We start from the raw sequence: 21,483 nt of genomic DNA, 5'->3' as shown, positions 1-21,483 counted from the left end.
ATTCAATCCATTACCAAAAAAATAATAGTAATGTTGGATTCAATTCCAGTACCACCTCCCCCAAAATTAGAAATGCTATCATGACAATTGAGATTAAAATTCATATGTGTTATATTATTGTACAAATATACAAATTAGACAAACATATGGGTAAGTCAAGGCTCTTAATGAACAAATGAACACAACGATTTAGTTAGGGAAGCATTTGTTGAGTATTTTTAATTCTTTATATATTCTGGCTATTAATCCTCTGTTGGAAAAATAACTGGCAAAGATCTTTCCCATTCTGTTGGTTATCTCTTTATTAATTGTTTATTTTGCTGTGCAGAAGTCATTTAATTTGATGACATCCCATTTATTGATTCTTCCTCTGATTTCCTGAGCTATAGGAGTACTAACCAGGATATCTTTGCCTACACCTCTGTGCTGAAATATTTTCCCTTCTAACAATTGCAAGGTTTTTCATCCAATTCCCAAGTTTTAGATCCATTTTGAGTTGACTTTTACACAGTGTGAGAGATAAAGATCTAGTTTCATTCTTTTACATATGGATATTCTGTTTTCCCAGCACCATTTGTTAGAGAGGCTGTCTTTTCTGCAGTGTATGTTTTTGAAACCTTTTGAGAATCAGATGATTATAGCTGTGTGAATTTGTTTCTGTGTCTTCTGTTCTGTCCCATTGGTCCATGTGACTCTTTTTATGCTGTACCTTGCTTTTATTGTTTGTTTGTTTGTTACTATGGCTTTGCAGTATAATTCAAAATCATGTACTATGATATCTCCAGCATTGTTCTTTTAGCTCAGGGTTGCTTTGGCAATTCTGGATCTTTTATTCTTCCATATAAATTTTAGGATTTTTTTTCTAGTTCTGTGAAGAATATAATTTTGAGGGGGATTACATTGAATTATAGCTTGCTTTTGGTAATATGGCCGTTTTAACAGTATTAATTCTGCCTACCTATGAATGTGAGAGGTTCCAAAGACTTTCTCATTTTTCTTACTTAATGACAGCAGTCATAGAAAAGGAATTTAGGGGGTTGGGAAACATTTTGAAGAAGTAAAAGAAAAAGCAAACCATTGTACTGATTATCCTTTGTTTCCTGGATTCAATAGCTGTATTTTGTGTTATAGCCAGGCCCACCTTGGCAGCAGACAGTTTACATGACAACCAATGCATTGATGAATTGAGAAAAATGCTTTAAGGTAGGCACAAATACAGCATTTTCTAATTCCATGCATTTTCCTTCTTGCAACATTATTCTTCCCATAATTTCCTTTCCCATGATGCCTTTCCCAAAAGAAAAACTGGTCTTCAGAGAGCAGCTACTCTTTCCAACATAAACTTCATTGGATAAAGCTGCTTTCCTCTGTTGGAGGGGAAGTGGATTCCTCCTGTCTTCAAAAAGCTCATCTCCTTTCTCCTGGAAGTTAGCCACATCTGTGGCTGTGCTTAAATGATGACTTTAGAATGTCTTTTAAAGTCTCCAAAATAAAAGGGATAGAACTGGGAATTTGATAGTCATTAAAGTTCCCAAGAACTTTTCCCTAAAACAGAGATATTTTGGAGAGATGATTTGACAAATATTTTTGTTCTTTTGTTTGGGTCTCAGTATCTGTTATGAAATTGATCAATGATAGTTACATGTGAACATGTAAGGCAAAACAACCATTTGATGGATAGTCTCAGTAAAAAGTGCTTAATGGTAGAGTAAGCACAGTTCTCACATAAGACAAAGCATGGAAGAGACCACAGAGCCTAGCAACAAATATCTGGCAAACACCTATTTTGTGTCTTAAGCAGTGCTAAACACTGGGGAAATCATAATGAAAAAGACAGACACATTCTTTGCCTTCCATGTCAGTGCAGCAGGAAGCCATTTATAGCACAGACCAGAATGGAAGTGAATGAAAACCAAGGGCTTGAGAACTATTAATCTGATTCAGACATTTCTAACATTTTAAAAATAGAAGATATAAAAATCTACAACTAATTTGATACATAGAAAAGCTCAGTAATATCACATTGGAATTCAGATGATGATTTCAAAATTTAAAGTGAGACAATATATTTTTGAGGATACTACACATTGTCTTGTAAATAGGTAATGATTGCAAGGCAAAACCTGAGAACCATTTTATTGCCTAGATTCCCAATATTTGGCCCCATAACCAACTCTTAAATTTTGGAAAAAAGACAGTTTTCAGACATTGTCCAACCTTAACATAGTAACAATACACTTCAGAGCTAAGAATTATGTAATTTAAGATTGGCATTTTTTAAATATAGCATCATTCATCTAGTGCATATTACTTAACCTTGTTAGATTACCATCTAGCCAGCACTGTTCAACGGAAACTTCTGTGATAATAGAAATATCCTATCTCCACTTTGTCCAGTTTAGTAGCTGCTATCCACATGCAGTTATTGGGCCAGTAAGACTGAGGAAATGGCATTACAATTTTACTTAATTTGAATTAATTTAAATTTAATCACGTGGGTAGTGAACAGTATAAATTTAGTCCTAAACTAGAGTTAATTCTGTGAATGTCAGGAGATAAACAGTTGTATTTCCTTAGATTAATTAATTCTAAATTGAAAAATTATTTAAATTTGATAAAGTCAGAAAAATATCTACGTTAACAGGAATGTGAATAAATAATAAGCTAAAGAATCATACCTGGTTTAAACAAAACTGAGGATAGCAATGCCCCTTACTGACTTGGCTGGATTAAAAAACAAAACAAAAATGTATCTGTGGTTGAATTATGATTTACTTCTTTTAAAATCCAGTGTTTATTATCAAAGGAAAATAATCCAAGGTGCATACATCAATATATTAAGAAGATTTTAAAATGTCTTGCAATTTGGTAATGGTTATTAATTCATTCATTTAATGCCTATAATATGGTCAAGTACTTTGCTTATTTGGAAGATTATTATTCTCCTAATATACCATAGCAAAAATATCTCCCAATGAGCCATATTTAAAATGATGCATTTGGGGCTGGGGTGGTGGCTCAGTGGTAGAGCGCTCGCCTCGCACGTGTGAGGGGCTGGGTTCAATCCTTAGCACCACATAAAAACAAATAAGTGAAATAAAGGTATTGTGTCCAACTACAACTAAAAAATAAATATATTTTTTTAAAAATGATGCATTTGAAGTGATTTAATTTACAGTAACTTCAGGTATAATTGCTTTCCTTTGAGTTACAAAATAATTAAACCAAGTGATCATCCACCTTTTGGATTTGACTGCAAAACCAAATTTTAAATATATTACTTCTTTCACATGTATAATACATATATCCAGAAAATGAAAGCAATATTAACATATCTTTACAACAGGTGACTAATACATGTTACAAGTATCTTGATGATAGTCATGAATTTTTTGTGGAAGAAATTTTTCATTACAATTACTTTCATGAATTCAGGTTTAAACTAAAACCTCCTAAGAAGCCATTGATTGGGTTATTTGTGTTTTTAGTAATCAGGTTTTTGAGTTCTTTATATACCCTAGAGATTATTGCTCTATCTGATGTGTGAGGAGTAAAAATTTGCTCCCAAGATGTAGGCTCTCTATTCACCCCACTATTGTTTCTTTTGCTGAGAAGAAACTTTTTAGTTTGAGGCTATCCAATTTATTGATTATTGGTTTTAATTCTTGTGGTATAGGAGTCTTATTAAGGAAGTTGGGGGCCTGATCCCACATGATGAAGATTGGGGCCTACTTTTTTTTTATTAGACACAGAGTCTCTGGTTTAATTCCTAGGTCCCTGATCCACTTTGAGTTGAGTTTTGTGCATGGTGAGAGATAGGGGTTTAATTTCATTTTGTTGCATATGGATTTCCAGTTTTCCCAGAATGATTTGTTGAAGAGGTTATCTTTTCTCCAATGCATGTTTTTGGCGCCTTTGTCTAATATAAGATAACTGTAATTTTGTGGAGATTCCCTGGAAAACTTGGAATGGAACTACCATTTGGCCCATCTGTCCCTCTCCTCAGTCTATACCCAAAGGACTTAAAAACAGCATATCACAGGGACACAGCCACATTGATGTTTATAGCAGCACAATTCACAATAGCTAAACTGTGCAACCAACCTAGATGCCCTTCAGTCGATAAATGGATTAAAATGTGGCATATATACACAATGGAATAGTACTCAGCAATAAAAGAGAATAAAATTATGGCATTTGCAGGTAAATGGATGGGGTTGGAGAAAATAATACTAAGTGAAGTTAGCCAATCCCCCAAAAAACAAATGTCAAATGTTTTCTCTGACATAAGTTGACTGATCCATAATGGGGTAGGGAAGTAGAGCATGGGAGGAATAGACAAACTCTAGATAGGGCAGAGGGGTGGGAGGGGAAGGGAGGGGGCAGGGGGTTAGCAATGATGGTGGAATGTGATAGACATCATTATCCAAAGCACACGTATGAACACATGAATTGGTGTCAACATACTTTATATACAAACAGAGAGATGAAATATTGTGCTCTATAAGTGTAATAAGAATCATAATGCATTCCACTGTCATTTAATTTAAAAATAAAATCAATTAAATATTTAAAAAAGAAAAAAAATTGACAATAGCAAATTAGCAGCAACCTGAATATCTACCATTTAAGTCCAGCAAAATAAACAGTTCCCTTTAATCCAAAAAAAGGAAGCCATTGAAAATAAAATAAGATTAAAATAAATCTATAAATTCTGAACCACATATGCTGGTGCACACCTGTAGGCTGAGGTAGGAGGTTCACAAGTTCAAGGCCAGCCTCAGCAACTTTGTAAGGCCCTCAGCAAATTAGTGACATGTTGTCTCAAAATAAAAACTGAAAAAGCCTGGGGATGTAGTTCAGTGATTAAGTGCCCCTGGGATCAATTCACAGTACATAAATCAATAAATAAATAAAATAAGGGGAGAGAGTAACACTAAAAAACACTACTCTGCTTATTTGTACAGAAAATTGATTTTAAATATTCATATGAAAATCATTTCGGAATGTTTAGAGTTTAGGAAGTTAACTCATTCCTTCAACAACCATTTACTATATTCTCACTATGTGCCAGGCACCATACTTGAAATATGATATTCTTTCTGAAACAAGTGCAGATGGGGCATTAAATTGTACATTGTTGGAAATATTGCCAATTGTCCCTCAGTAATATCTGGATCAACTGCAGGATCTGGATCAACTGAAGGATCTGGATCACTATGAATGGCAGGTATAGATCACCTAAATCTTCCTTTCTCTGACATCCACACATCTGTAAGTATAGCAAATAACAATATAGTATACCCTCTTTTTAGTCTGCAGGGCTGACTACCATTTTTTGCTTTGGACCAGCTAGATCAGGTATGCATAGATATACAGCATATAATATATACCAACAAAAACAGCTATATGGTAATTTAAGAAAAGACACTCTGAAGTAGTTATTGGTCATTCTGATCAGGCCTTGTTCTAAAAGTCAGAAGTAAGATCCCAACATCATGCTAGATAATTTTTTAAACAACAGGAAAACCGCATAAAAGGTATGGGTTTCATTTTTAATGTAATATACACTTGCAAAGAAAAAATATTGATAAGAAATTCACCCAAATTTGAGTGGTAAGATTACAGATGATTTTTTTTCTTATTTATATATGTCCACATTTTACAACCTCCCTACGGTGACTATAAAAATGTTTATAATATATATATATATATATATATATATATATATATATATGACATATATGTACATATATATGTGTTATAGTGAAATCATTGTAGTTGTAGATGAACAGAATGCCTTTATTTGTTTATTTTTATGTGGTGCTAACGATTGAACCCAGTGCCTCACACACACTAGGCAAGCACTCTGCCACTGAGCTACAGCCTCAGTCCCTGAAAATCATTCTTGAAACTGTTCCAAACCCTGTGTTTAGTATAGGCCAGGGATAGGCCTCACATAGAGAATTAATTGTCAGCTATAGACATGATTTTAGAGAGTTGGTGCAGAGGGCCTGGGGTTTGATCCAATTGGCTTGTGATTGGAAGCCCTTTTGGAAGGAATAAAGATTTTTCCTGTCTGAAATTACATTTAAATGAATATTCTGGTGTGAGGGAAAATAGTAACATGTGTTTCCAGCTATACAGACTGGTTAGGCAATGGGATATTTGCAGTATTGCCTTTTGGTGACTTGACACTGTACAACATTTTTGTTCAGCGTCAACATTTAGTAATGAATAGTTAAAGAATTATTGCTAACCACATGTTAGGTTTCAAAGTAACATTTTTTTCTAATGTTAAAAATAGTATAGGGGCTGGTGCTATAGCCCAGTGGTAGAGTGTTGCCTAGAATGCAGCAGACCCCAGGTTTAACCCCCCCAGCACTGTAAAATAATAATAATAATACTCCTTATAGAAAACCTGGAAAGTATGAAATAGATGGTGAATAGAATCAAAATCATCCATAATCTCATCACCCAGCGATTACCAATGTGAGTGCATCAGTATATTACCTTCCAGTAATTTATTATAGTTTTGTGTTTCCTGCTTTTTAACTTAGTATTTTATCTTGAGCATTTTCTTGTTTCATTAAATGTACTTATCAAACCTCACTTTAAAGAGGATCTAACATTACCAATGGCTTAAAAATTACCTGATTTTTGATAAACAATAGTATTGTATTTACTGTGAGGTTTAGGTTACCGTAAGAACAGATTCAAAATGTATCTGGTATTTGGAGAAAAATGGCTAAGGCATTTTCCAAATTAGTCATCTCTCCAGCCTTTTAACCACTATTGGGATTTTGACTCCAAAAATGAATTTGTTCTATTTGAATTCCTAAAATCATCCATGTTGTGCGCAATAATAAATCACTTACATGTTTTCCAAAATACAGTCTTAGGATTGGAAAACCAAAAATCCCTAAGCAATATTAGATAACAAAGTGCTCATAGAATCTCTGTCCTTCCCACATGTAAGCCCTGGCAGGCTTAAACCCAGGTTCTGCTTGCTGTAGCAAAGCAAGTCAATCACCGTGACATTAAGGGAAACACTAAATAAAAGAGAGAAATTATCCTTTGAAACTTTGGTTTCAAAGAGAGCAAATTTACTTGTCCAACTTTTAAACTAAGAAAGATAGTATGATTTTTTTTTCTGAGAAAAGGTCAATCCTGAAGCCCCATAACACAATTTTACTACAGACTGGACTCCCAAATATTAACATGGCACATATTTGTTAAGCTACAGTTCTTAAAATTACTCAGCATGCTAATCAAAATTCCTTTGAAATATAGAGAGGAAATTTTAATACAAAAATTTATAATTTCAATCTAAAAGCTCCATTTCCAATTATCTGTGGTGGTTTGGAGATCCCTTCCTTACCTGCAAGGCAGTTTAGGATCAGAAAAGCCTTCCAGAATGTGAAGACCATTGTGTTGAAGTTCGTTGGGAGCAGTAGGAGCCCGTAGCTTGCCTGACCTAGGTTGAGTCTCAGACTGGCTTCTTCAATCACACTGAGGTTTGCCAGGCTTATCTTCTGGGCATCACCAAGCAAACATGCCTCTTTGGGCTTACTTATTGGGTACAGACCTTTCTCAGAGCGGGTTTGTGTTTCTTTGAAACACTTTTCATGGGGTGTGTATCCTTGATATATTTGCTACTGTGTTAATAATAAACCCATGTATTTAAATTCTTCTTGTTCATTGTACCCAGATACTCTAAGTCTCATTGTTTAAAATCAATCTTATTAAAAAATTGTACTTGTGTTGAAAGATACAGTTGGAAGAGAGCATATACAAATAAAAGTTGAGAAAATTAATTAATTTCAAATATTTCCATGAAAATCTTCTAGCAATGATTCACTAACCTTCTTTTACAAATTAGGTTAGTAAATTGGTGCTATAAGGTTTCTTGGAGAGATGCAGTTCACAGGAAGGGCACATGGGTTTTGAAGCAACTCATTTCTATGTGAACAAACACTGGACATGTCACCTTTTTGGAAGCACTGGCAGTTGTCATTACCTTCCACCAAAACTGGAACTAGAATGAATTATTTTTTTGTCTTCCAAGTAAGCACTATAGCACTTATTCACTAACCTAATTTTGCAAAATCAGATTAGTGAATAAATGCTTGAGGACTTTCATTGGATGAGTCTAAACTTTTGCAGAATTAAGTTACTGAATAGCTGCTATAGGGTTTCCTTGGAAATGGAGGTTCACTAGGAGGACATGGGAAACTGCACAGGTGAGAAGGCTTTATGTGACTATGAACTTCTAATAGAGTTCCTCTCATGCTTAAGTTACACTAGGAAACCTAAAAGCCTCCTCTGGCTCTTTCCATATGATCACTAGGTCCTGTTGTTTTCTTACCTATGACACTCTCAAATATTTCTGTTCTCCAACTTTTTGCTTCCATTGTGGTCCAGATACTCAGCTCCTTACCTTTGACTCACCATAGCAGCTTCCTAAATGGTCTCCCATAATTCTTCTTCCTTTATGCTGTATACTAGTCACAGGCCAATGTTCCAACTCTAATCAAGCATTTTCAATAACACCCTATATGGACTCTTTCAGCAAGTCCAAAGTCTTTCATCTGAATTCCCAGCCATCCAAGACCTGGTCCTCACCTCATCTGAACTTTAACCACATTAAATCATCCACTTGAAAAATGCTATCAAGATTTATCACTTTAAAGCATTTGGTCACATGAAATGTGTGCAAGTTTCAAGTGATAGTTTTATGAACTTTAATTTACAGGAAATGTTTGGCCCCATCTGATCTTAGCCAAGCCAATTTCCCCCTACTTCTCAGAAAGCCATTTTGCTTCCATAAGGCCTAATTCCTCCTTCCCCATCCATGTTCATGTCTTATGCCAAATTTTGGTTCCAGGTGATTTCTGTAACTACTTAGAATTTTCTTCTCTCTCCTCTTCCTCACTCATCCAAATTCTTGGTACAAATTAGTCATGCTGTCTTATGTGAAGATTTTGATTAACTTATATACCACAGTCTCTGGGCTTCTCCTAGCATAAATTAACATTTTACTTACAGTCACTCAATATTTTATAGTTGGCATTTAATTGTTCTCAAGTAATTTCTTATTTATTAACAGAGTCTACCCTAAATCCAGAGATTGTAAGCTCCTACAGGGCAGTATTAGGTCTTATAAAGACAGCTCCCAATTTATGAAAAGGTTGTCCCAAAATGTACCCCAGAATACACATTCCTATAGAAACAATGCTATTAAGAGATCTCACTGGGCATGGTTGCACACACCTGTAATCCCAGTGGCTTGGGAGGCTGAGGCAGAGGATCGTGAGTTCAAAGGCAGCCTCAGCAAAAGTGAGGCACGAAGCAACTCAGTGAGACCCTGTCTCTAAATAAAATACAAAATAGGACTGGAGATGTGGCTCAGTGGTTGAGTGCCCCTGAGTTCAATCCCCAGTACCCCCCGCCCCTGACAAAAGAAGTCTCATTCTTAGGCTTATGTAGCAAATAGTTCATCACCAGTCTGAATTCTGGGTATTGGGCCATAGAGATGGGGGAGAAGGAACAGTAGGAGACAGAGAAAGAACATTCCATTCTTTTCCCAAGACACAAGTCGTGAACAAGAGAACACTTTTTACCCAAATAAATACTGCATGTCCCTGACACCCACTTTCCTTTCTGACCTGATGTTCATTACCCTTTGTGTCCCTAGGTTGGTCTGAAGGAAAGTCTCCCCAGAATATTCAATACTCCAAAATTTCTCTTTTCTTTTTATCCTTATTCCTCCCAGAAATATTCATCTCCTCTGCACAAGCAGATATCAGTTCCATGTTAGGAAGAAAAAAAAATATTTTTTGTGAACATTCCCCAATCTGCTTGCACTACTGAAAAATAGGAAAATTGTATTGTCCCAAATAAATCTCTGATCAGGAGGACTAGCCAATGCAATAAAAGAGGAATGGTCTGAGGGAGGAAGTTTTGAGAGAAGAACAATTTGTAGAGTGGCCCTCTAGAGGTCCATACTAGCTCATTTCCGCCTTGGATATGCCTAGACTGCAAAGTCCACCAAGTCTCCAAAAGATCACTAGGTCTTGTTGTTTTCTTACCTATGACACTCTCAAATATTTCTGTTCTCCAATCTTTTGCTTCCATTGTGGTCCAGATACTCAGCTCCTTTCCTTTGACTTACCATAGCAGCTTCCTAAATGGTCTCCCATAATTCGTCTTCCTTCACGCTGTATACTAGTCACAGGCCAATGTTCCAATCCTAATCAAGCGTTTTCAGTAACACTCCCAGCCAGTGTTATGGAGATGGGGTGAAAAAAGAGATTGTAAATCTGGTGCCTATAAACCAAGGGCTTCCTGTGTTTCTTTTCATGCCCCATAAGTGACCATAGTAAAGTGATTCTATAATGTGTCATTAAAAAACTAGGACATTTTTGAGAGTGAAAGAGGCATTATTAGCAATTACATGGGACAGACAGCATAAACTGTGACAATCCCAAATAAACCTGGTTGTATGGCCATCTGCCTATAGGGGAGTGCTAGGCACAAAGTACAAGTAAAGAAGATCTTGTTAATTAATTCAATATGGGTGGGGGCGAAGGGCTAGATATAAGGGTATTGCCAAAACCCCTCTGCATCAGATATCTCATACAACATAAAACATTCTGGAACATTTAAGTAAAATGTCTACATTGCTGCAATTAAAATCTAACTGGCACAGGGGTAATTCTATTAAAACAAACTCTAAGAGATCATCCACATTCTCTGCTTAGAATTGAATTTCAATCATAATTGACTATTGCTCGAAAGAAGTGAGCCATTAACTGGAACACGAAATATCAGTCTTTGCATTTGTATGGGGATTTATGATTTTAAACTGCTTTTCCATTTTATCTGTGCCACTGTCCAATAAAATATATAGGGAAGGTATTATCTACATTTTCTATATAAGAAAACTGAAGCTCAGAAACGTTGTGTCTTTCCCAAGGCCACATAGCGCGCATTAGAAGCTTTTCCCATCATACTGCACAGTGGCATGCTGTGATTATAATGTAACAAATATGCTACTGCCTCCAAGACTCAACCTTGGGAACTTTCAGAAATATGTAGTATCTGATTTATCCTCCTTTTTAACTTAAAAATTACAAAAGTAATATGCTTTGGTTGCAAAAAGATTTTAAAGAACAAAGAAGTATACAAAGAGAAAAATGTTCATTCCCATTTATTCACCCACATGTGTAATTCTGTGCTCAGGTTTACAGGCAACAGGAGACTATCATTTTATCACACTATTTCTATGCACTTATACACACACACACACACACACACACACACAGAGTTTTCCTTAACATAAAGGTACTATATATGTTGTTCTATAATTTGCCTTTTTCTTCTTAAAAAAAGCATTTCTATTATCTTTGTTATTATGTCCAACTACATAGGACTACTTTATCTGTTTTAAGGCTGCCTAATATTTTATAATATGATAATATAATAACTTATTTAACTATCCAATCGCTTAATTCTGAGATTGTTTCCAGCTTTTCATTATTATAAGCATGGGGTAACAAACATCCTTTTGTCTAGATCTTTGCCCATTTTTGTGATTATTTCTGTTCCTAGAAATGGAATCACTGGATCAAAGGACACAAACATTTAAACTTTCAGTAGACTGTAAAATTGTCCACCAGAAATTCTTTATAAAAATTGGTATTGTTTGTTGTTCCAATTTGTATTTCTCTAATGAGATTGAGCCTCTTTTTATTTTACAGGTTTTCTTGTCTAATTTGTGTTCCTTTCCCAGTGTACTATTTACAGCCTTAGTCTATTTATTACATTTGGGCATCCTTTAATGTAAGTATATAAAGATGTACTCTGTATATATTATTAATCTTAATGTCTATTTTTGCATCTTTTGTATTTTCTTCCAATCCATCACTTTTTAAAAATCCACTACTTTTTAATTTTGTCTTTCACCATAAATTTTACATTTTGTTTAATCTACTGATTTTTTTCTTTGTAGTTTCTGAGTTTCATGACTTCCCTAAGAAAACCTTTCCAATCCCCAAACTATAGAAATATACCATATTATTATTAAATAATACATAACACTATTTATTTTTCTAATGCTTCTATAATTTTGTCTCTTTATATCTCAGTTACAAAAACTCTGTCCTTCCAGTTGCTCAGGACAAACCTTGGTGTCATCCTTAATTCCTCTCCCCTCATACATGTCATCTAATTTGTCAGAAAATTCTTTGGACCCCGTGATCAAAAAGTTTCCAGACTCTGACCCCACCTTCACTGCCCCCGACCCTAGTTTGAGCTGCCAGCACCAATTCTCTATGTCACAGCAAATAACCTCCTAATTGGTCTCCTTATTTTCACTCTTGTACTTCTCACCCTATTCTCATAACAGCGGTCAAAGGATCCTTTTAATATGTAAATTAAATCATGTCTCACCTTTGCTCAGATTCTGCACTAGATCCAAATGTCTTTCAGAGTAAAAACTAAAGACTTCAAAATAATTTAAAGATTCATAGCTCATATGTTAAATGCCTTGGTGGACACATTCTAGGTAGTTGGTGAAGAGGGTAGTGATAAGAAAATGTCAATCCTAGTGTACTTTATATTTATCTTGGAGCTATGCTCTCCAATATGGTGACCACAAGCCACACACTGCTTTTTAACTCTTGAAATGTTACTAGTTTGAGGTTAGATGTGCTATAATATGCATATCAGATTTCAAAAACTTAACCTGAAAAATTAAAGCATAATTTAATTAATTCCTATTCTGATTACACTTTGAAATGACAACATTTAAGATACATAAAATATATTATTAAAATTTTAAAGTGTTTAAAATAGCTTAGAAGACCCCAAAATGATCTGTCTCACCAACTCTGCCACTCTCTGACCTCATCTACCATATTTCCCCTCTCACTCTGCTGCAGCCATACTTATTGTTGAATCTTCAAATAGTCAAGCATGGTCCCACACTTTAGAACATTTGTATCAGGCTTATTCTTTATACACACACACAGACACAAAATATATTTTTTTAATATCTTTATTTTTTTGTTTGTTTATTTTTATGTGGTGCTGAGGATCGAATCCAGTGCCTCACATGTGTGAGGCAAGTGCTCTGCTACTGAGCCACAACCCCAGCCCTTGTACCAGGCTTATTCTGCCTATGACTCTTTACCCTCAAATATTAGCAGGACTGATTTCCTCATTGCCTCAAAGTCTTTGCTTGATTGTCAGTTTTTGGCAAAGTGTTTCTTGCTCACAATTTTCAACTTCAGATTTCCCACACACCAGCCCCCTCCCAAAGCCCTTACCTTTTCCTTTTCCTCATAGTGCTCATTACATTCTAACATACAGTAGTCCTCCTTTATTCAAGGCTTTGTTTTACATGGTTTCAATTGCCCAAGGAAAATTTGAAAATAATTCATAAGTTTTAAATAACTTGCAGTATATTATTATATTTTTTCTATTTTATTATGTTATTATTACTCTCTTATTGTACCAAATTTATAAATTAAACTTTATCATAGGTATGTGTGCATATGGAAAAAAGCAGCATACATAGGGTTTGGTACTCTGCAGTTTTAGAAATCCACAGGGGCTCTTGGAATGTATGCCCCATGGGTAAGGGTGGGGAACTAAAGTACTACACAGCTTACTTGTTCATTTTCTCAGCATGCTAGAATATGAGTTTCAAGAGGGAAGGGATTTCTGTTTGTCTTATTCACTATTTGTCCCAAGGGTCTACAAATGTGCCTGACACATTTGTCAGGCTGGGGTTGTGGCTCAGTAGTAGAGTACTTGTCTAGCACGTGTGAGACACTGGGTTTATTCCTCAGAACCACATAAAACAATAAATAAATAAAATGAAGGTATTGTGTCCATCTACAACTAAAAAAAATTAAGAAGAACTATTTGTCAAATGGATGAATTTATGAATCTGAATTGAATTAATTTGGAATTTATTTTTGTGAAATAAGATGAAAAATTTTAAATATCTTAATGACCTAAATAGTGACAAACCATTTTGCCAATAGTGAGGGAGATTTGCTCTTTGAAAACAGGTTATTTAGGGCTAATTCTAATAAATAAGGTAGATGATCAAGTTCACTACTGCTAGTTTTTAGTCAAGACGTGAGGCATAGTCATACAGTTAAAAGGCTGTTAACATTTGTGTATGTTGAAGGCTGGCTCAGAAGGCAGTCTGGGGTTCCCAAAAATGATTAATCTCATTCTTTTGGCACCAACATGAAAGAGAGACAGAGATACACAGACATAATGAAAAAATATGGGGCTAAAATTTTTCATATACATTTTTAATCATCAAAATAATCATTTTAGAAGAATTGGAGTTTATTGGGCTTAATTATATATATTATTGTTTTGTACAATTTTGAAATTACATATGGATGGGCACAATCTAATCAGTGCTTACAGTCTAAATCTTTTATTTCAGTTGGAATGGTTCCAAGGAAGGTGTTTCAAAAATTCCTTAAGCAATCACAGCACCATTCCTTTTTCCAGTTGCCTACTAAGCATCTCTTATAGGCCTCACCGGTATTTCAAAGTCCCTGTGTCTCCAAAACAATGCCACTTTCCATTGCTGGTGCCATCATTCTAACTCTCCATTGGGGTTTTCTTTGGGTCCTATCTTTATTTACCCTGCCATTGTACCATTACTAAGTTCTACTGAAGACACCTCTGAAAGTTATCTTCAGTTCTTCTTTTCCTTCCTCTCTCCTGTGCCATACTCTAGTTTAATCCTCATTATCTCTCATTTGGATGGTTACTGTAGCTTCAAAGCCCATCTTCTGTCCTCCAAACTTTATCCCTCTAAAATTCAGCCTTTGTAACCCTATCAGATAAGTTTTCCTAAAGTCCAATCATGTCATTCTTGTGCTCAAAAATCTTCCATGACTCTCTATTGCTTCCCCCCCGGATATAAATATTTTTATCTGTCATTCAATTGAAATCATGACTTTCCTGTCTACTTTCAGCTATTCATAACAACAAAGAATGTCAGAGCAGGCAAATGTCTTATAAGTCATCTTCAGGCAAAACTAAATACTCTCTGTTACCTGAACATGTGTCTCACTTTTATACCCTTGCACCTTTGCATTAGAAATTACCTTCTATTAGATCACTCTCTGAAGCCTAATTGTCAAAAAATATCTACTCATCCTATAAGCCTCACTACTAACTCCTCCATCGATTTTATACTAATTCGTACATGATGTAATCTTACCTTTATAGAATTAGTTAATACCTTTTGCACAGTATTTATGGTATAAGTAGCTATTCACTCACTTGTTCTCTTCATGCCTGTAAGCCTGCAAGCTTCTACAGAGAAAAGGAACCATATTTTGGTGATTTTTACTCACATTTATATACTCATCTTTGGCCAGACATTACAGTAAGTGCTTTATATAATATGTTACTTAATCCTTCTATCACTTTGATGAGCTCTGATTAACCTCTTTTTGTAGGTGAGGAAACTGAAGCACAGGGAAATTAAACAATTTATACAAATCTCATGGATAGCAATAGATGGACTCAGGATTCATTCTTATTCTTATTAACTCATCTCAGATATTTCCATTATATAGCTTGCATCTTACTCCATATGCAATTAGGTGGTGTTCTGTTCTCTTTATAAGGTAGTACCATTGGTTCCTATTCCCAATCTGTATTTATTAGTTTCTCTTCTCATCCTTTACTGCATACAGCTAGTGAGCAGCCATTTTTATTTTACTTTATCAGTTCCCTGTTGTGAAATGACTGCCAGTCATCCCTCAAAAGTATTGTTTGTCAAAGCTTCAGTCCCCAGTGATCAACTAATTTCTAAAACTGAAGATCTAAGAGAAATTTTTTGAAGACCACATAAATGCTAGAGCTACAACTTCAACTGAAGTCAGCTGTCTCTGGAATATGTGCTCTTAATTTATGGTTACTTTACTGTGGATTTAAGAACCTGGAATGGTATTGGTACCTAGTAAGTACTTAAGAAATGTTTGGTTAGCCTCTTTTTGGTTTCACTTTTTTAAGTTTGTGGTATCCCAAAGTAACTATTTTCAAGGAAAGCACTCATTTGGATGCACATGGTCTGGTATATTTGTTGAAAAACAAACGGAAAATCATATCTACAACAATAATAAACTTATCCCAGGAGTATATGGAGTTGCCTTAAAAACAATAAAAAGAAGAGGAAATAATGTATAATTCTACAATTCTCTAAACCAAGATGTCAGAAGTCCCAAACTCAAGACTGTAAAAAGTAAAACTCTGAAGTTAATTCTGTAATGCTCTAGTGATTTTAATAGAGTACCCCTTATCCTGCCATCCCCACAAATAGGGACTTAAATTGCTCTCAACAATAAAACTAGTGTGAACACATAGTTCCTAAATGTGCCCTCTGGATGTCTTATTAGGAACCCTCCCGAGACTTCCTGAAAAATGCCAGATGTAGGCCTCAATAAGGCTGTGAAGCAGGGGTACTTTGGGGATATATTTAAGGAAGGCCACAGAGGCTTATGTCCAGTTGAATTTGGAAAATCCTTGTTTCCACTCCTAGAGGGAAGAACTATGCAGAAAGTTCTCCTTTGTCAAGTCAATAAGTATGAGTCAGCTTTCCTTGAGTAGCCTGGGATTGCTTACCTAGCGATAGTAGGGAGGCTGGAAAGGTTTAGTACCAGGAACTCTATGTTAACTGATAGTGTGACTCAGCCTGCTGTGTACATTAAAGTGTTTGGGGAAGCCTACTCCTAGGCAATTTGTGTTGACGCATTGTACAAACACATGTAATAAAGTCTGCTTTGAAAAAAATCACATGTATGCAGGTAGACATGTGCAGGTAGACACAAACACACACACACACACATGCATACACACACAAATGAAAACACACACATCCCTATTTAATCTGAGATATCCTAAATCCTCTACTTCCTTTCGTTTGAGAAAAGTGAAGCTTGATTGAACAATGGAAAATCACATTCTAATGTATGATTGTAGAGCCTGTTTTGTAAACCAGTTCTATTCAGCACTCCCTAAAAATACCATTATTGAGTGAAATTAAACTTAAAAGCCAGAGATCCTGTGATTGAAATCAAGCAAATGAAGCGTTTCACAGCTGCCCAACCTGGTTAATGGCACCTCTGACATAGTAAGGGCTACCAAATACTGAAAGCTTACGAGATGAGTCAAGCCCTGGGTTAAGCATTTTATATTAATTACATTTTTGCAATGATCCTATGAAGGAGGCATTAGTTACACTACTAATTTTACAGATAAGGAAAATGAAGTTCAATGAGGCACATGGATTGCTATCGATCACTTAGTTTATAATTGGCAGAACCAGAACTTGGGTCTAAGTTAGACAGCCTAAATTCTGTGCCCTTGTCCATAACATGATAAGACCACTAAGCACTGGGAAAAGGACAGTAAATACATAGTCAACACAGTCCTTTTACCCCAGGTTCACAAGACAAATACACACAAAACAGGTATTAATATGAAGGAAGATATGATTATGAAAGGCTGCATTAAGCAAAACAAATGACAAATAAATACTAACACAGAAAAGAGAATGGGACCTACAGCAAGAGATGTCTGTGAGCCCCCAAATCCTCATTGAAGAATGAGTTCCATGGGTCTACCTGGCAGGAAACAGGGATTCTGGGAGGATTTGAGCAGTATTTTTAATTTTTTTTTTTAATTTAAATTTCACTTTTTTGGTTGTTGATAGAACTTTATTTATTTATATGTGGTGCTGAGGATTGAACCCAGTGCCTCACACATGCTAGGCCAGCACTCTACCACTGAGCCACCACCCCAGCCCTGAATTTTTAAATTTTAATTCAAAAATAATAATTGTATATATTTATATGACATGGTATGTTATTTCAATATATGTATACTGTGTGTAATGATCAGACCAGAGCAAAATTTTTGAAGGTAAAGATCTAGAATGGACAATGAAAAGAAAGAGAGGTAGCATTTCAGAGGGCAAGAATGACAGAAACGCAAAAAGAGAAGAGAGAAGATTGCTTGGATAGGAGGAATAGAAAGAAATCAGCATTGGAAATATCTAAAAGAGAAAAAAAGAGTTAAGGTGAGAGTCAAGCATGAAGCTTACAAAGTAGACCATGACAGCTGGAGATAGCTGCAAATTTGGCAAATTCTGTTGGATTTCATTTAAAGCAGAGTAAGCAAACAAAGGCATGTTTTTTTTAGGTTTCGTTTAGTTTATTTGTTTTTAGTCCTGCATGCTGTTTTGCATGTGCTTTGTTTTTTTCTGCCTTTGGTTTGCCTGTGTGCTTGTTCTAATGACAGACAGCATAGTGTAGTGACAAAGAGCATGGATTCCAGAGTTATGCAGCTTGGTTTTAAATTCAAGCTCTGCCACTTACTGGTTAAGGGACCATGCACAAGTTATTTAATTTCTTTGTGCTTCATTTTCCTCATGCATAAGATGAAGTGTAATAAGAACTACATCATGATACTATTATAAGAACTACATATTTGCAAAATGCTTAGAACAGTGCCTGCAGATATCAAGTTCTATCAACATGCTTGTTACATAAATATAAATGTAACTCGTTTCCAACATTGAAATGTGGGAAATTTCTGATATAATTTCTTGTAACGATTTTTCTCTTAAAAGAAAAACAATCTCACAGCTGGTGCCACACAGACATATTGCAACATGACAACAATTGAGGATAGCCAAGTAATGGATTTTGGAGGGGACAAGCACTCTCCAGCTCCAACAGGTCTGATCAGCCCCTGCTGCTTACCCAATCCACTTCCTGTGGTCTTGTGACTCTTCCTTTAAAGTGAAAGAAACATCCTGGTTCCTTCTATGCCTCTATATTTACAAGGAGAGCTCACAAAGAAAGCAATTTGAGCATGGGACCCAGACCTGGTTGAGTTCATAAACTCTTCTAACCCTTAAAGTCTAAGAGAAAGGATCTGTCCTCCTCCCCCACCTGGGGTTCCTCCTTGACCCCAGGTGCTGGGCCTCTGGACTGAACAAAGACTCTGTACCTCCAAAAACTCCTCCTCTGCCTCACTCTTCCTGCCTAGTACAATACTTAGATGGGAAGGAAGACTTGGGGCTCCCACAATCCTTTGCAGCAACAATCTGGGGAATGCTCAAAGCTGAGATCAGCAGAGCAAGTTTGTGCAGCCTTCCTCTGAGTGGCCAGGACTTGACAAATTGTGTCTTCCTTATGCTCCTTTAGTGAATTAAAAATGCACTGCTCAGGAATAGTTTACACAGTAGTTAGCCCTAAACCAAACCATGTGATCAGCTAAATTTTTCTCTAGAGCCACCATTTGTTAAGGCATTCCCAGGCAGTGAACTTACTAGTTCCCCTTGGCTCACTGACTCTGAGCTTCTTAAGGACACTCAGTAGTGAGTCCCATCTGAGCCTCCTCCAGTGGATTTCTGACAGTCTCAAAGCCTGTGTTATGTTCTTTCAGTGGAGATGCCCTTCTTTTTTCCTCTCTAGGATGATGAATGAACCCAGTCCCAGTAGGGAGGGCCTTCAGGCCTTCTGGCTCCTGGGTGTCACCCCTGGAGATGTCTCCAATCTTTGTTTGTGGGAAATGACTAATGGTGGTACTGTCAGGGCATGAAGGAGAAATGAAGCCAAGGAAGGAGATGTTTGAGAGGAAAGACCTTGGGGACTTCAGTCAAAACCTACCACTTTTCTATGCTGATTTTCAATAAGAAGCCCAGCTATGCTTACACATAGGTAGGGCATCATGAGCAGGGTCAAAAAAGGCCCACCTCCAGGCTTAGAAATCAGGTGACCCACAATGCAGAAAGATTTAAGACACAGATATGACCTAACAGCACTCAAGCATAGAATCCAAATCCTTCATTTCACACAGTGCCAAACTTGCCCAAGGTCTCACAACATTTTGCAGAGGTAAAGCAGGGAGTAGACTACAGGTTTCCTTACCGTTTGGGGGTGACTTATTGGGAAAGGGAGAGGTACAGAGGTGGGAAACTTGAGACTTGTTCTAAATAGCAGTATATCTGATATAACAGCTCCCAAGCCCTTTCCAACTGGGTGGAGGTGCACAACCTGGTCCCAGCCCCAACAAGCAGGAAAGAACTTTGGCCAATCTCCACCAATTCATGATCCTCCCAAGGTAAACAGTGACTGTTCACCTGTGACGCCTGTATCTGAGAAACCTGTGGAAAGGATTGTGGGTAAGAGAAAGCTAAAGGAAGCATGTGTCTGTAAGGAAAGTTGTTTTGAAGGATGCATAACTTTTGGGACTGCCACCACTCATCCCAGCAAGGCTAAAATTGACTTACATCATTATTCAGTTAGGCTATGTCTTCAATGGTGGTTAAGTAGGTTTTGACAACATGGTCTTGCCCTCTATTGCTCTCTGACTTCATCTCCCACTCTCCTCCTCACTTACTCTTCCACAGTCACTCTGGCCTCCTTGCTAATCCTCAAGCATTCTATGCATTCTACACCCTGGGCCTTTGCATTTGCTGTTCCTTCTACCTATTATGCTGTTCCCCAGTTATTTGTATGATGTGTTCCTTCCCTTCCCTCGAGACTTTGCTCAAATGTCACCTTCTAAGAGAGCCCTTCCCAAACTACTCTCTCTGAAAGTGCACTCGTCACCCTCTATCACTTTACCCTACTCTTATTTTATCCTTCTAGCATTTATTGCCTTCTTAAATTATGGTATATATTGGGTTTAGTATATTTGTACACTAAAATATGAGCACTCATAGGGCAGAGACTTTGTCTAGCATACTCAGTCCTGTATCCCCATCCCTTTGAACAATCCCCGACACATAATAGGTACTTAATAAATATTTACTAAATGAATGGATGAATGTGTAGAGAAGGGGATTTCTATATTTTTCTTGGCTCATGTTTACATATGACAGATGACACATATATTAATTTCATTTATTCATTTTACAAGCAAATATTTCTTGCATGCCTTTATGAATAAGGCTTTTTACTTTGTCTAGTGGACAAGAAAAAATAGTAGATAAGAAATGAAAGAGCAGTGTAGTAAGTATTACACAGGGTTTGTGGAAGCACAGATAAAGCACTGGTGAAGGCTTTTCAGAGGAGATGGCTCTTAGAGAATTACAGAAGCTAGCCTGGAGACGAAAATTGAAATGAAGATGTGGCAAAGAATCAAGCAGAGGGGACAATATATGCAAGAACATAGAGGCTAATCTAGGCAACAGTTTTAACATATTGGGCCATAGAATAGAAAGGAAGGAGAGATATACGTAGAAGCAAGTCTGGAGGCCAATCAGAGGCACTAGTTTGAGAGCCTAGCCTGTTGTTCTATATATAGTAGTCTCCACTTATCCATAGGGATATGTTCTAAGACCCCCAATAGATGGCTAAAACTGCAAATAGTACCAAAGCCTATATATACTATGTATTTTTCCTATACATACATACCTATGAT

The 21,483-nt window shown here is 36.4% G+C and overlaps 1 protein-coding gene across 1 annotated transcript in view; it reads right to left on the bottom strand.

Moving 5' to 3' along the window:
* Vsig1 (V-set and immunoglobulin domain containing 1) overlaps window positions 1-7,481 on the bottom strand; it is a 31,807-nt gene extending 24,326 nt beyond the window's left edge. The window contains exon 1 of the mRNA XM_046420855.2: window positions 7,382-7,481. Coding sequence (XP_046276811.1) covers window positions 7,382-7,430 — 49 coding nt within the window. The 5' untranslated portion in view covers window positions 7,431-7,481. The remainder of the gene's footprint in view (window positions 1-7,381) is intronic.
* Window positions 7,482-21,483: the final 14,002 nt, after the last annotated feature.

This window comes from Marmota monax, unplaced genomic scaffold (genome assembly GCF_021218885.2).
Source record: "Marmota monax isolate L192 unplaced genomic scaffold, Marmota_monax_Labrador192_F-V1.1 WCK01_AAM20220418_F8-fsc00050, whole genome shotgun sequence".
NCBI classification, from domain to species: domain Eukaryota; kingdom Metazoa; phylum Chordata; class Mammalia; order Rodentia; family Sciuridae; genus Marmota; species Marmota monax.
This window is presented reverse-complemented; position numbering and strand designations above follow the sequence as displayed.